This window comes from Neovison vison, chromosome 1, assembly GCF_020171115.1.
Source record: "Neovison vison isolate M4711 chromosome 1, ASM_NN_V1, whole genome shotgun sequence".
In the NCBI taxonomy this organism is placed as follows: Eukaryota; Metazoa; Chordata; class Mammalia; order Carnivora; family Mustelidae; genus Neogale; species Neogale vison.
The window spans coordinates 81,132,803-81,148,479 of record NC_058091.1 but is presented as its reverse complement, the minus strand read 5'-3'; the positions used below and the strand labels follow the sequence as shown (position 1 = coordinate 81,148,479).

At 35.2% G+C, this 15,677-nt stretch overlaps 1 protein-coding gene across 10 annotated transcripts in view; it reads right to left on the bottom strand.

The window, feature by feature from the left end:
• Nucleotides 1–308: 308 nt before the first annotated feature.
• The window catches only part of FAM184A (family with sequence similarity 184 member A), a 115,340-nt gene continuing 99,971 nt past the window's right edge, over nucleotides 309–15,677 (bottom strand). Inside the window, exons 13-19 of one of the 10 annotated variants that reach the window (XR_006384686.1) lie at nucleotides 14,920–15,104; nucleotides 14,337–14,483; nucleotides 7,982–8,099; nucleotides 5,358–5,462; nucleotides 2,211–2,413; nucleotides 1,260–1,354; nucleotides 578–660 (exon numbers count right to left, since the gene is read on the bottom strand). Coding sequence is in view for 9 of the 10 variants with exons in the window: in XM_044249782.1 (XP_044105717.1) it covers nucleotides 579–660; nucleotides 2,211–2,413; nucleotides 5,358–5,462; nucleotides 7,982–8,099; nucleotides 14,337–14,483; nucleotides 14,920–15,104 (840 nt within the window). In the remaining variant the exon portion in view is untranslated. Of the gene's footprint in view, nucleotides 1,355–2,210; nucleotides 2,414–2,452; nucleotides 2,861–5,357; nucleotides 5,463–7,981; nucleotides 8,100–14,336; nucleotides 14,484–14,919; nucleotides 15,105–15,677 lie in introns of those variants that run through there. The other 9 variants (XM_044249782.1, XM_044249824.1, XM_044249792.1 and 6 more) reach the window with 9 other exon arrangements.

Sequence of the window (15,677 nt, the reverse complement as noted above, 5' to 3'; positions counted from 1 at the left end):
TATCAGAATAACAAAATACACTATAAATAAGTCAACAGTATTTTTATAGCTGAAAGTTTATAATTTCCACAAGTGTTTTCATTATAGACTTATAAATTTAGAGGACAGAACTTATAGTTATACATGATAATGGAACAAATTAGATTATTTATCCTGTATTTATCCTGATTTTGTTATGATTATAAAAGTCAAATAATATTTTATTATGCAGTAAAACTTTTTAGAAAACACCTTTGTAGTAAGTCTTATCTAGAATTTAAAAATATTTAAAAGGTCTAACAAGCTTACTAGAAAAAAATGAAAAGCACTGTTTGTTCTAACAAAATTTATTATGCAGTAATTACAAAGGTTAAAGACTCTTCCATCTCAAATAAAAATAACTGTTATAATTACACACATAATATAGTAGACTGATTCCAATAAATATCACAGCAAATAGTGTATTTTCAAATTGGAAAGACAAATACTTTCTCATTCACAGTGTTTGACATAGGAAAGCCTGTACATGTAATGGTCTGTAGAAGGTCATGCTTTTGGTAATCGTCCATACAGAACTAGCCGTTGCCAACACAATTCTTTCAGAATGTGAAGTACCGGGCAAACCACTCCTGGCGCTGGGGATCTGGAGAAGCCATCGGGGAAGCTTCACTCTGAGGAGGACTGAATTCATAAAAAAAGAGAGACATGTAACCCAGCATTAAGCTGTTTTAGCAAAACGAAGGGAAAAGCACAAAAAACATCAGCGTAGATGACCACAATTGGTTCCCTGTGTTAGATGTGTTCTGTAGACCCCTCTACACTAGATTGGTTTCTCCACTCCATGAGAGCATGAGAGTGCATCAGCAGCTCAAAGTCAGTTAAGGAGGAGCCACATCAAAATAATTACAAAAAGTTACAAAAAGACAAAAATCAGACAGCTGAAAAAAACTTTGAATAAAAAAATTCAGGAGAACTATCAGAAATAAGAACAAGGTAACATTCCTCTTTTTCAGCATCTTTTTACTTAATTAAAATTTCAGAATCTGACACAAGCATTTGATTTTTTACAGATGTGTCCTCAAATATAACTAACTAAGCCATGGCATAGTATTTTTACTACATGTATATTTATATTAAACTTTCATAATTCCATAAACAGTCTAGGGCAAAAGGAGTACCTTAAGAAGCCCATTTCCCCTCCATCTTCAAAGTTATATCATTTATACTTAATTCTAACTAAAGATTTTTTGGGCTAGTTGAGAAAATAAAAGAATCCCTACCGTCTTTGGGGGAAATTACAAGGCACGCAACAATGTGTAATGGAAACTCCAGTGGTCAAGTTCCTTGAGCTCATGCACATGCATCTTACTGATACCTGAACATACCCATGCACAAGGGAAAATAAGCAACACAAAATATTTAGCAGGAGGCACATTCAAAAGTGTATGTGACTATTTTTATTCTTGCTACTTTTTTCTATTTAAAATAATTAGTCATTAACTATGTCATCACTTACCCTAGAAAAAGATTGTGTCTACCTGTAAGATTATTACTAGTGACACTGCTGAGACTTAGTAGGAATAAATTTTAAAAAGTTTAAAGCAGCACAGACTCAGTAACAGTAAGGCAAACCTAAAACAACAATACTTTGACATTATTTAATGGATAAACAATTGGATTTCATTTAAATTCTCCTTGTTAATATATTTAATTAAGTCTGAGGTTAACTTCAAGTTGGAATATCACTTGTAAAAATTTTTTTCTAAATTTATTTTTTGCTTATATCTATTGTTAAATTCCCAGAGCTTACGTATTTTTTTTATTTTAGCAGTAAGCATATATATTTGTAAATAAGCCTGGTAAACAAGAAAGTGAAAAAAATATGTAAGAAAAACAAAAAAAATTTAAGTTCTGTAAAAAGATGGATTATTAGTGAAAAATTTGCTACAATATCAAAATGAAGCAGGTATCAATAAATATCAAAATTCTAAGCATACAAATTACATTAGCACCTCTTTCAGCATATAGAAAAATTGACAAGAAATTAGAAAAAAATCTTCAGAGCCAAAAAGGAGTTCTCTAGAGAAGTGATAAATGAGTTTTAAAAATCTTTCACAGTGATATTTCTTTTCCTAGGCTGGTCTTAAAGTAGCAAATTTCTGCAATGTAAGAAGGTAAATTTTTCAAGTTAAAAAAGAAAAGAAAAAAATCACTGGTGAGACGGGGCTCACCTCAAAAATGTCTTGGGCTCTTTAGGTGGCACTGGCTGTGGAAGTGGTTTGCTGCTGTTGAACTCAATATCGTGGACTGGAGAATTAGGAATGGGATCCAGGCGGTTAGGATGTCCATTGCCCACTCCACCAGATTCCAGAGCACTTAGATTGGGAACACTCACAAACCTGTTTGTTGGTGACTTATCATTCTTCTTCTTTTGCTGCATTAAAAATAATACATGTGAGGACAGTCCCTGCATAAGGACAAATGAGAAAATAGGAATAGTAGAAGATAAAATTTGGCATGGGTAGATTTTGGAAACTTTATGTTAAATTGGATGTTAAAATGAACCAGTGTTACCCAAAGTGTGGTCTGGGGATCCTTGGAGGTGTTCTTTATCTACATGGAATCCTTAGGACAGACATGCTGCTGGGCCAGAAAGAATGAGAAAGAAACACAGGATGGTGTTCATGGGGAGGGGAAGAGATGGAAAGAATGTCAAAGGGAAAAGACTACTTAGAGGAAAGGGGAAAGGAGCAGGTCTTGCAGATACCATGTGGTTAAACAGATTTAGGCTAAAATTAGGAGAAGAAGGTTGTAAAGTTAAACAGTTTTAAAAGGGAGGTCGGTGAACTTTAGCCTTCTCTCAAAGGGAGGCACTCCTTGCCTGAAAAAAAAAAAAGGGAATGGAAAAATACTTGGCGAAGTAGTTTGAAACATACCCCACATTCCTACTTAAGACCTAAAAACTGACTCAAGTAACTGGTTTCAAATTTGCTGCACCAACTTTTTGAAGAGAGAAAATTAAATCTGCATAAATAGGTCTCTTTTTTCCCAATTGGTGGTATCAATAATTGGATCATAATCTTTTAAAACTTGTAAAAGATGGTATTAAAAATGTCTTGCAAAAGTAAAATTTTACTGTGTACAGCAAGATAATGCTCATTGATTCTAGAGGTGTGAATAAAATAGAGAATGGTTTGCAAGACATTTTTAATACCATCTTTTACAAGTTAAATTTGTGCTAATTAAATTTATGAAATATTTTTCTGCAAAATGATTCAAGTGTTTAAAAAAAAACCAATAGCCTAATTGGCCTTTTTCCTTCATTTACAAAGTAATGATCTTACTATCTAGACATTGCCCTCTTTCTCTACGTCATATTCTGTGAATCACAGTCTCTGACAAAAGGTCTACTTTGCATAACTGAATAAACAAGGGAAGAATAGTGTCTTCTAGAATCACAATTATAAAAGCTGAAGTCTCTCAGAATTGAACAGATGTATCTTTTGCATTTTCTTATTCTAGTCACCAGAGGGTGTAAATAAACCTACCGTAAGTTTCTATTTGAAGGAAACAAAAGTCTCGTTGGTAAAGTTCTACAGGAATGGTTTTGTAGCTAAAAATTTTATTCCAAAAAATATATTAGAAACATTTTCATTTTATTGGGGCACGTGGGTGGCTCAGTTGTTAAGTATCTGCCTTCGGCTTGGGTCATGAGGGTCCCAGGATGTAGGTCCCAGGGTCCCTGGATCCAGCCCTCCACCTGGCTCCCTGCTTGGCGGGAAGCCTTCTTCTCCCTCTCCCACTCCCTCTGCTTGTGTTCTCTCTTTTGCTGTCAAATAAAATCTTAAAAAAAAAAAGAAAATATTTCCATCTTATTATTTGTTTCATCAAGTCTTGTAATCTTGCTTTGTTAATAAAAACATATTTCACCCTAAAATATGAACTTAAAAACTAACTATATTAATTCATTCACCAATTATGAGAGCCTTCCATGTGCCAGGTAGTATTTTAAGCTCTGCAGAATCAGCTATAGGCATCCCTACTTTAGTCGTTCTGTTTCATAAAACATTTAAGTCATTCTATGTTAAAGGCTTAAGCTTAAAATTTGGAGCAGTTTAATTTGTGAAGGGAAGATAGAGTCCATGTTCTTAACAGAGAAGTTTTTATGAGCACTGAAAGTAAAAATTTCTGGCTAAGGACGCAACAGAAATTAGGCATAAGGGGCAAGTTAAATCTGAATCCCAAAATAGCTTTAGCACTAGTACTTTATTTCTAGTACTGATTTCTGCCAAAAGATATGTAATCCCTGGGGCACCTGGGTGGCTCAGAGGGTTAAAGCATCTGCCTTCGGCTCAGGTCATAATCCCAGGGTCCTGGGCTCTCTCCTTGGTAGAGAGCCTGCTTCCTCCTCTCTCCCTCTGCCTGCCTCTCTGCCTAATTGTGATTTCTCTCTGTCAAATAAATAAATAAAATCTTAAAAAAAAAAAAAGACATGTAATCCCTATAAAGCCAATATACATAATTAATTCATTATTTGTTTTATTCAGTTATTTGTGGCCACTTACAGAAAATGTGATGAAATTTGCAACTGAAAACCTACCATACTATAGGAAGCTATGGTACAAAGATGTGTAAGACTTAGCCATGTCCATTTCACTTGCCTATAATGCTCTTCTATCTGTCCTGAGAGAGTAACAAAGTCTCAGTATAGACCATTTTCTTTTCTTTTTTTTTTTTTTAAAGATTTTATTTATTTATTTGACAGAGAGAGATCACAAGTAGGCAGAGAGGCAGGCAGAGAGAGAGAGGAGGAAGCAGGCTCCCTGCTGAGCAGAGAGCCCGATGCGGGGCTCGATCCCAGGACCCTGAGATCATGACCTGAGCTGAAGGCAGCGGCTTAACCCACTGAGCCACCCAGGCGCCCCCAGAATAGACCATTTTCAATTTTAAGTGTCAAGAAATGTACTAAGACTGAGAGAAGGAAAGCACTTCTCCAAAGACTGGTAGACAACAAGGCTCATTAACATGGCAGGCCTAGGGCCTTAAATTAGGGAGTGCTGTTAGGTGTACAGGGCTAGAGTACCTTTCAGGGCCCCATAGAGGATAGTGAACACCAAGAAAATGATGTTAGTTTTCTTTGGAGATGTGAAAAGCCAAATGACAGAACCCAAGGTTTTACAATAATGTCTTAAGGAGTATGAATTCTCAACAAAAAATATTAATCTCATTCTGTGAAAATGTATACATAAAATTCATAGATTTTAATCCTAAATACTAAATTTAAGATTTGGAAGGTTTATCCTATACTGCTCTGAATATTAAAAATTTTAACCAAGTTTTAAACTACATCCCTGTTTCATAGTGTTTATAGCACATACCTTAGTCAATGGATTAATAACACCAACAGTAGGGCTTGAGTTAAACACTTTGTTGAAGTTAGTTTCTCGATTGACTAATTCCAGCTGATAAAACTTATTATCCTCCTAAGCAAAAGAATTATAAACACCACTTAGACATATTCTATTGAAAATTTAACAGTTTAAATGCCATTTCATTCAGAATCTACTATAAAACCTGAGTGAGGATTTATATACCTCGTTCATCAAAGATTTCTAGACTTAACTGCTAGTGACTTAATAACAGCTGGTGGGAAGGTTTTCAAAACTTTTCAAAACCGTATGCTTTGGGGTTCTTCTCTACCCATTAATAACTTTTTTCCCCAGGTGGATCTAAATATTTTGGCCCTATTCTCTGTTCCAAAGGGCTGACTATACAGTTTGAGCAGCTTAACTTACATTCATGGAGTTGTGTATATGGTTTCGTTGTTTCTATAAAGGTGACACTGATTATCATTATTCTTCAGTACTGGAAATACATTTGATCTTGTCTAATCTCCTCTCTGAGACCTCAGTGTTGACTTTTGAACAACAACGATTTGATCTGCATGGGTCCACCTACATGCTGATTTTCTTTTTTTGAATGAAGTACTATAAATGTTATTTTGTCTAAGGGTTTTTTTTAGTAACATTCTTCTCTCCAGCTTACTTTACTGTCAGAATATGGTATATAATACATATAATATAGAAAATGGTGTTAATTGACTTTGTTATCAGTAAGGCTTCCGGTCAACAGTAGTTTATTAGTAATCCAGTTTTTGGGCAGTTAAGTTATATGTGGATTTTCAACTATGCAGGGAGTTGGTGCCCCATAACCCCTGCACTGTTCAAGGGTTGACTGTACTACAGCAGTTCTAATCACTGACCAGAGAAAAAGTGACCTACATACAGTTAAATCCTTTGCCTTTTACTTCACCACCAACATGTGTCAACTGAACAGACTGTAAGAAGTAAACACATGAGTGTGAAATGCACGACTGTGCTCTAGGAGAACCAGATACTTCAGCCCCTTCTTAGTTACCACTGTCATTTGCACCAATCTCAGCCCATGTGCTTCAGAGTCCGCAGAACTGGTGTGTAGTAGAAAGAGTGTAGAACAACCCTTACCTGGATTTCTAATCTGTCACCAACTAGCTACGTTGCTTTGTGTTTGCTTTATTCTTTGAAGTCTAATGTCTATCCTGCTGTGAGGATAAAATACAACTATATCTTTAACATCTGTCCCCTAAGAACTGGAAAAGCTATTTCTAGCATAGATGAAATAAACTACATTTAATCCCTGTGCTAACTTCATGTGTGGAATAGAAGGTAATCAGAGGAATCTAGGAGGACTGTGCTCATGTTCACAATGCCTGGAAAATCCTGCCAATGTCTGCTCCTGGGTTCCATAAGGAACCCCAATTGATAACTGGCTGCTTTTAGCAGGAACTTAATAGTCCCAGCCAACAGGATGACTTTCCTAAATGCCAAAAAAGAGAAAGTTAAAGAAAAGACTTCAGAAATAAATGCTTCTAGGCTCTCTTTGCATGCTAACATCCATAGTTTTTAGTTGAAGAGATCAATGAACCAGTAGAGTGATTGACATTCTATTTTTAGTTTTACCCTGAAAAAAAAAAAAATTTTTTTTTTAGTGACTGTAAAAATTATTTTAAGTATTGGTCAGGATATATAATTTTAGAAAACTCTAAAATGTTTTATGAGTTATTAAGACATTTGCATATTTCTTATTCTTCTATCCAAGTACTAACCAGGCCCTACCCTGCTTAGCTTCCGAGATCACACGCATTCAGGGTGGTATGGCCATAGACTGTATTTCTCATTCTTGAAGAATAATGAAGTCAGTTTATTTATTGTTAAAACTGTATTTCCTTCCCTAATGGAATGCTCAGAGACCCTAACACCTCACTGGACCAAGATTCTCAAGAGAGGGGCACTGGGTGGATGAGTCGTTAAGCGTCTGCTTTTGGCTCAGGTCATGATCCCAGGACCCTGGGATTGAGCCCCACAGGCTCCCTGCTCAGCAGAGAGCCTGCTTCTCTCTCACCCACTCTTCTTACTTGTGTTCCCTCTCTGTGTGTCTCTCTCTGTCAAATAAATAAATAAAATCTTAAAAAAAAAAAAAAAAAAAAGACTCTCAAGAGAGAACCTGTATCTTCTCTTAGAACCCTAAGAAAAATGTATCCCTTTCCCCATGGAATATCTCCTTGGATCAGGGTAAAATAATACGACTAGCTGGAAGTACACAGTGCAGGCTAATGTGTGCATGTGTTCCTTCCTATCTAATTCTAATTCTGAACAATACACACCTTCAATAACATATTAACTGTATGTTGCCAATGACATTATTAAACATAAAATAAGTACTAAGGACTTTTCAAAAAATACTGAAAAGAGGCACAATCCTCTTACCTAATACCAAATTTAAAATTACTTTATATTTCTTATCCTTATTCATGAACATCTTTAATAAACTTTTAATCACAATGCACATATCTTATACATACTTTCAATTTTCATTTAGCATTACTTAATACTTAGCCAATAGACTGTTGATTGGCAAACATGGTAACTAACATGGTTACATCCCTCCCACCCCCAAATCTTACAATTAGTTTCTTTATGACTTGGTCTCTTTCTGTAAGCATGGCTTTTAATTCTGTAATCATCTGTATATCTTCTGGTTTTGATTCTCTCATTAGGTATTTTTCTTCCATTTCTTCTAGTCTGAAAACAAGAAACCTTTTAGTTCATTGACAGGATTCAGACACATTCTTCTGTAATATCTACATTATTCAAATTAGTCCAACTGAACACATACAAAATTTAAAAGCAAACTTTTCTCCTTAAAATTTTTCAACATAATAACATGATTGTCTCAAATAACTGTAGTGTTATTAAAGGCTCTAAGGGAGTAGATGATGTTATTAAAGACTTTACAGATCACTTTCAAAAGAATTTCACCCATTGTAAGTCATTCAACAGTATGTCAGGATGAGGTGAGGTAAGCTCTGTAGAAGAATGATATACTGAATAATACTAAGCTCTAAACATAGGTATGATGCTGGAATTGTGGTTTCACCATCAGGTGAACTTACCAAAAATACACTCCTGTGTGATGATATAAGGCTTGGTAACATAGAAAAGAGACAAGAAAAGATACAGAGAAAAGGGAAACAAAGGACACATACACGACCTCATTCTTTCCTGGTTTACGGGAAACACAATTTAAAAATTCTGTATGATCAGCTAATACATAAACACTGTTAAAAAGATTCATCAGATAAGATAATTATTTTCTAGGCTGCTTCTGCCCAGAATGAGATAAGAAGGCAATAGGCCTGAATGCCATTGAAGATTCTAGAATAACGAAGGTTCCAAAAAAAAAAAAAAAAAAAAAAAAAAAAAAAAAAAAAAAGACTCGGAATAGAGGCCACCTTTTATAAGCAGAGGCACCACAGGCCCTGCAGAGTCTAAAAATATCGATATCGGAAAGGGCAGAATGAAGAGAATGCAAAATGGAAACTGCTGGCTCAACTAGGGGTTTGGGCGGCGGGGAGCAGAAAATTCAAATAATGACAGCAACTTAAAAATTTACTGTTTTCAAATAAAAGGACAGAATATAAGCTCAATAAAAATAATGGTGAATGAAGATATATAGAGAAATGTATTCAACACACACTGAGTAACTTCTAGACAATCTATCATCTAGGAATCAGTGATCTACTCCCACTTCCCAATTCTAGAGGGGTCCAAGAATCTCTGTATTTTAAGAATTTTAGTAAAAAACTCCACTAACTCGGCCCAACCTAAAGTTCTAATCTCTTGGGTTCGGGAAGATTTGTGGGTAAAGGGAGGTGTGGGGTTAGGAAGTCAATGTCTCAGGGTCAGAGATGACTTTGTCAATTCAGTCTGAGGTTAGTTTCACTATCTTTTATTCTTTTTTGATAATGCAGGCTGAGTGAAAAATCTACTTCACTGGCTCACACAGAGGGACCTTGCATTTTATCATGATATGGCGTTTTACGGGCAAAATTTTAAGAAGCCTGAGAAACAATGATCTGGTCAAGGAAGAAGGCATTGGGTTTATACCAGAGTCGCCACAAGATGTCACTGTGGTACTTATTGTTAAAAGCAAAAGAAGCTTTTTGAACTGCTTCCTACAGCTGAACAAAAATACTTGGCAGTAAGTAAACAGTTACTAAAAGGCTCAATTTAATGCCTTATTTAAACCTATTATTAAACAAAATAAAAAATAAAACTATTATTTCTATTCTTTTGTTCTAGTACAATGAGAGGTTAAAGTAAAGGGAGTCTAAAACAGTCACTTAAAATCCCCGAACTAGGGGCGCCTGGGTGGCTCAGTGGGTTAAAGCCTCTGCCTTCAGCTCAGGCCCTGGTCTCAGGGTCCTGGGATCGAGCCCCGCGTCGGGCTACCTGCTCAGCAGGGAGCCTTCCTCCTCCTCTCTCTCTCTCTGCCTACTTGTGATCTCTGTCTGTCAAATAAATAAATAAAATATTAAAAAAAAAAAAAAATCCCCGAACCACCTTTTTTGCTCTGGTGTATGTTCTACATACATTCTGCATACATATGTTCTACGTACACCTCAACTCTAGTGTATGTTTTCATTTACCTACAAAATTGTTATCAGTTAAAAACACCAAAAAAAAAAAAACTTTAAAAAGATACCTTGATATTAAAAGGGAAAAAATAATTGATTATATTGAAGAAACAATTCATATAAACACAAATGGGAAAGCATTAAAGGAGAGAACAAGTAATATGATCTAGATTTAAATTGCAAATATACTTCCAGAATTGCTAAGTCTTTCAAAATTCTAATAGAACACGTGGTATTACTCTGATCCATTTCAAGTCAAAGCCTGGTTCCTTTCTTCAGCTGCCCCAAGCAGCTCTCTAGACCTGCCTGGTTTCCCAAAGACTAGGTGTTAACAGCTGGTGCTACAGGGAATGATATTACTTTGTTCTTCTTTAATCTTTCTGGTCACAAGAAGGAAGAGTCTTAGTGTGGTTCTGTATCTTAAATGGCCTTCACAACATATGCGTATCACCCTATTTCACAGGGCTCAGGCTGGCTTGCAGCAGCAATAGCTAGCTAGAATCTAATAACATTGTTTTATTGTCACACAATTTATGTATTTTTAATTATCACCTAGCTTCTGTTTAGAAAATGGATACAATTTTTCAGTAATGATAATGGTTTTACTGCAGAAATAGTCAAATCTTCCTGCTAAATTTTTAAGTTACAATGAATCAATTAAAAATATGAAAACTGTATCAAAGATAGTCAGAAATGACCAAATTCTGAAAGATTAAATCCTGGAAAACACTGTTTTGAGGGAAACATACAAGTTAGTCTTTTACTCAAAATATAGATTTCCATTAAAAGAAATACAGAGAGAAAAAACAAGTAAAACATATATAAATCTAATTAGGTCACTGTTGGATTCTCCCCTGGCATGCATGCCCTGATATTTTTTTTTTCTCCAACAATATATAGGTCAATGTCTAGGGTTTGTGAACAACACAACCAAAAATTTGAATACCTAAAAAAGTTGTATGAAACATAAAAATGTTTTCAAAGTGGCAGTTCTCCCATGCTTTTTTAAAAAAATAATTGACAAAGTCAGTAAATTGAGATTCTAGGCCAAACAACAGTATTGGCACAGAGGTATTTTAGAATCTTAATTGTATAAGGATAAGGATAAACTCTATTATACCATCCTCTCTGGAATTTAAGAAAAGAAATATATAACGGAAGAAATTTAATGTTGCACCTTTCTTTCCCCATAATTTATGGGCATGGACTCTGATGCATGACAATAGAAATACTTTTTCCTTACATCACAAAGTTTATGAACACACCAGAATGGTAATTTAAAAATCAAACAACAACAAAGAACAATAAGGTATTATGGATAAAAGAACTCAAACAACTTTTAAAGAGTAAGTCATTCTGGCATGGTAGAGTGTTACTTTTCAATTAGGGATTCCTGATCTATGTAATAGCCCTGTACAGAAAATTTGCTGTTTTTTCCCCCAAGAAGAAACTGTCTTTTGTTCCAGTACAGTGAGAAAAGTAAACTTGGACAAACAATAATTATCTCTGAACCCCCTTTTCTGCATAAAAAAGATCGAATATGATTCCAAGTTCTTCATATGTTTAGATTTAGCTTAAAGTTTTTTAAAACTGTTCATTTCTCATTTGTTTCTAAAACAAAAACTGCGACATATTAAACACAAGGTTTTTACTACAGTATCACTCAAAAATGAAACTATTTCTATAGAATATCCAAAAACCTAAGACTTTAGTACCCAGCATTAGAAAAGAGTTTTTTAAGTAATCATTCCATAAGAGCTACAGAACTCATTACCATTTCTACAATGTTTAGATGATACTTTCTAGTCTTTAAATTTCTAGTCCCCTCTTCCCTGATGTCCAAACAGGATATGGGGTGGAACAGAAGCAAGAAGCTTCCAGGTGCCCCAGAGGCCCCTCCACTCCAGGATTCAGCCTGACCCATGTTCGTTTCTCCAGTCCTTCCACTACCACCCACTTCCACAAATCCATAGGGTTTCTCCAATTTCAAAGATTTAAAGTCAGCCTGCAGTTGGTTAGGAACTTCAGTAAGGTGACCTTAGTCCTTTGCAACAGGCTGAGAACATTCAAGTCTTGTCCCCCAGCTTCTTAAGCTGGGATGCACTCTCCTTGCTCACCACCTCTGATCTAAGCTATTCATTTAGGAATATGGAACAGAAATATCCAGTTGTATAAAACTGTGCTTTCCAGTATGGTAGCCAGTAGGCCATATGTGGCTATTTACAGTTGAATTAAAATTAAATGAAAAATTCAATTCCTTGGTTGTACTAACCACAATTCAAATGCTTATCTGCCATTGTGTGTGGCTAATAACAATTGTACTGGACAGAGCAAATATAGGACATTTTCATTACCACAGAAAATCTACTGGATAGCGCTGGTCCAAATACATTGGTATGTATGTTTGGCTTCAACTAAAAGAATAAATACCTAAGCTAAAGACTAATTAATTATATGATAGTGGTAGTTTTCTGTTGAAAAAAGAAATACAGTCAGTTAGCATGGACCTAATCTAACCTAGCATAAAACAAATGGTAGATCTAGAAAAGCAGATAAAATATTTGACTCATGAGTAATACTAGTTCTTTGATCATTAAAAAAAAATCACAATATAAAAAAGTAATTTGTTATCTACTGAAAATTCATAATGTGTAAAACCACATAAAACAGAATAAAGTAGAAACAAATCTTTAATCTTTGTAAATTAACATTCCTAAGGAGACAGGACACATGGACAGACAGAGGTTGTTCTTTTTGTGAGCATGTTTTTTCAGACTGTGAAGAGGGGGATGCCAGGACTTCAGCCTCCGTCCAATGAGGCCAAGAGAAGGGAAAGTAAACAGTAGGGTTTATTCTAACTAATTTTTGCAAAATGCCCAAGATTATGAGCACTTACTGTGGCTCAAAAGTATTTAAAAATTACCTCCCAAACACCAAACACTAAAGAATCACTTTGACTGGGAAAATGATCTCATGAGTTTCTTCAACATTTCAAGTGTTACATCATGAAGTAGTACATGCTATAGGGAATCCTCAAAAAAATTCATTCAGGAAACATTAGAGTGCCTATTAATGTGAAAATTCTGTGTGTATCCAGGAGAGGGTGTCTCACTTTAGGAGCTACTGAAGTAAACGCCAACCACTTGGGGCGGGGGAGCAAGGAGAGGGGAGCAAGGTAGGGGGTGTCTGTTTTTTGTTTCAGCTTAAGTGTGGGTGTGGGTATATATACTACATTTATGTAACAATATTTATCATCAGGCTTAATTAGTTAAATGGGTAAAATGTGAGAAGATGAGTTTGAGATTGGGGGGTAGTAATGACATAGATTATTCTAGACTGTAAACAGAATCAGAAGGAAACTGACGTTGGTGTGGCTGACATGGGAGGATAAGGCACAGTGACACTAGGAGTTTTAAGTTTTACTTGGAGACTAAGGTTAATGGGATTAGTCACTATTTTGACTTTACTGAAGTATGTGGAGATATCTATATATTTTTATGCAGCTTTTTTAACTGGTTAGAAGAAGAGAGACTAAACGTGAATAAATCATTTGCAGCAACAGCTTAGAATAGACTAATTCTGAGATCATTTAAGTTGAACTAGAGTTCAGGCCTCAGAGATGGGAGTGAATGCTATTTGCACAGTGGCTGTTAACAGTTTATAAGTGTGTAGGAAAGAGAGGGGCTGTTAAATGCTTCCTTAAAACATTAAGCAATAATTAGAAATCTTGGTTTTAACAATATTGGAGTTACTATCTATGAGTAACTATTTCTGATGTTTTATTTTCATTAATTTTAAAATCAAAATTAAATGCTTGTTTGTAGGAACTCCAACAATATCTATACAAAGCATAAAAAATAAAAAAGGAAGATTTTGCTCTTCCCCACCTCTAATACGGTGTAATCTACTCCCTAGAGGGAAGTACTATCATTAAATTTTGTATTTGTTTTTTAAGCTCTTTTGATTATTTGTATATAAAACATGTATTATTAGTGCATGTATGGGATCATAATATTCCTATTGGCCACAATATGCTCGTGTTCCTTAACATTATACAATGGACATCTCTAGAGTTTTCAGCAGAGCATGACAGCTCATGATTCAGACAAGCTTTAGGCAAGGATTGTCCTAGTGGAACTGCAGCCATGGCAGCTGAGAGCCACTCAACTGCCTTATCCTCATTAATGAAAATATCACATTACAATTACCATCTGTAATACCGCACTTAAGTTTTCTTTTTAAAGTATCAATTAGATTTAAAAGAGTAGCTAATCTGAGGTTAGACACAGTCTCCTCAGTTTATATCCCACATATGAATTTTCTTTAATACAATATGACTTACGACACTTGTAAAGCTGCATTTATTTCCTTGAGTAGCTCGTTAGTCTTATTAAAATCTGCCCGCATGATATTTTTCTCTCTGAGATGGTCTGCTGTCATGACATCCAGCTCTTTTTCAAGTCTCTTGTTTAAATCTTGTTCATGCAACCTGTTTAATTTATTTTTAGTTAAGAATATGTTATTCTGAGGACAAGCTTTCAAAACTTTCTATACTCTACCAAATTTGAAATGGTTTTAGGTATAATATATAGAAAATTAATGGAAACAGCCTAAAGTAAGTTACTTACTTTGCTCTAATCTTCTAGCTTGTTAAAGTTGTCTCCTTTAATGCTTTTTAAATTCTATTTTATAAAGAGTTTAGTTAATAATACAATTTCCAAAGTTACTGAATGCATACACATTGTTCAAAATACAAACACTTCATCTATGTTCTAAATTATAGCAGTCAAGAAAAAAAGTAAGAAGTGGTCTTCAATATCTGCTAGAAGACAGTTTAGTCATAAAAATAGGCTTGTATTTCTAACTACTATACAACAGTCTTTTGGATAATGCTGTATATTGCTTTATTGTAATTAACGGCATACCTCATCTGTTGGTTAGATTCACTTCGTATTCTGAGAATTTCTTTCCCCTTAAATTCCAGTTCTTTGGTTAGGGCACTTATGTTTTCATGAAGGTGCTGCACCTCCTTATCCAAGTCTGAGATGTGATGTTCTCTGTGCCTTAATTCCTCTTGTAGATCTGTTATTCTACACATATGTTCCTTACTCTGCAAGGTACAAATAATTTTTTTTTTAAGTCACCTCTATGCGGATTAAGAGTCACATGCTCTACTGACAGAGCAAGCCAGAAGCCCTACAAATAATTCTTAAAAGTTTCCTAATATTTGCTTTCTGCATTTATCTAAGGGAAAGAAAATGACATACTGGAATGCCAAATGTAATGACACTGCTTTAAAACCAAACTGCTAAAATAAAACCTAAGACCTCCTCTCTTCCCATCTGTAAGAAGTGTTTATACGGATACAGTTTATATGGATAATAGTGACAAGAGGCCCAAAAGACCATAAAAGCACATCTCCCACACACTTTACAGATGAGGAAACGAATACCCAAGAGATATCTGTCCAAGGATGATTTATATGAACAACAGAGCTGAGATTAGAATGCAGGGCCCCAACACACTCACCAAGTTATATGGGCTTACAATAAAATTCTGGCACCATTATCCCTTCATTTAAAAAGGCCCTGCATCACGGAGGCTAGGCCAAAACACACACACACACACACACACACACACACAGACACACACACACACACGCACACACACACACACATCCTAT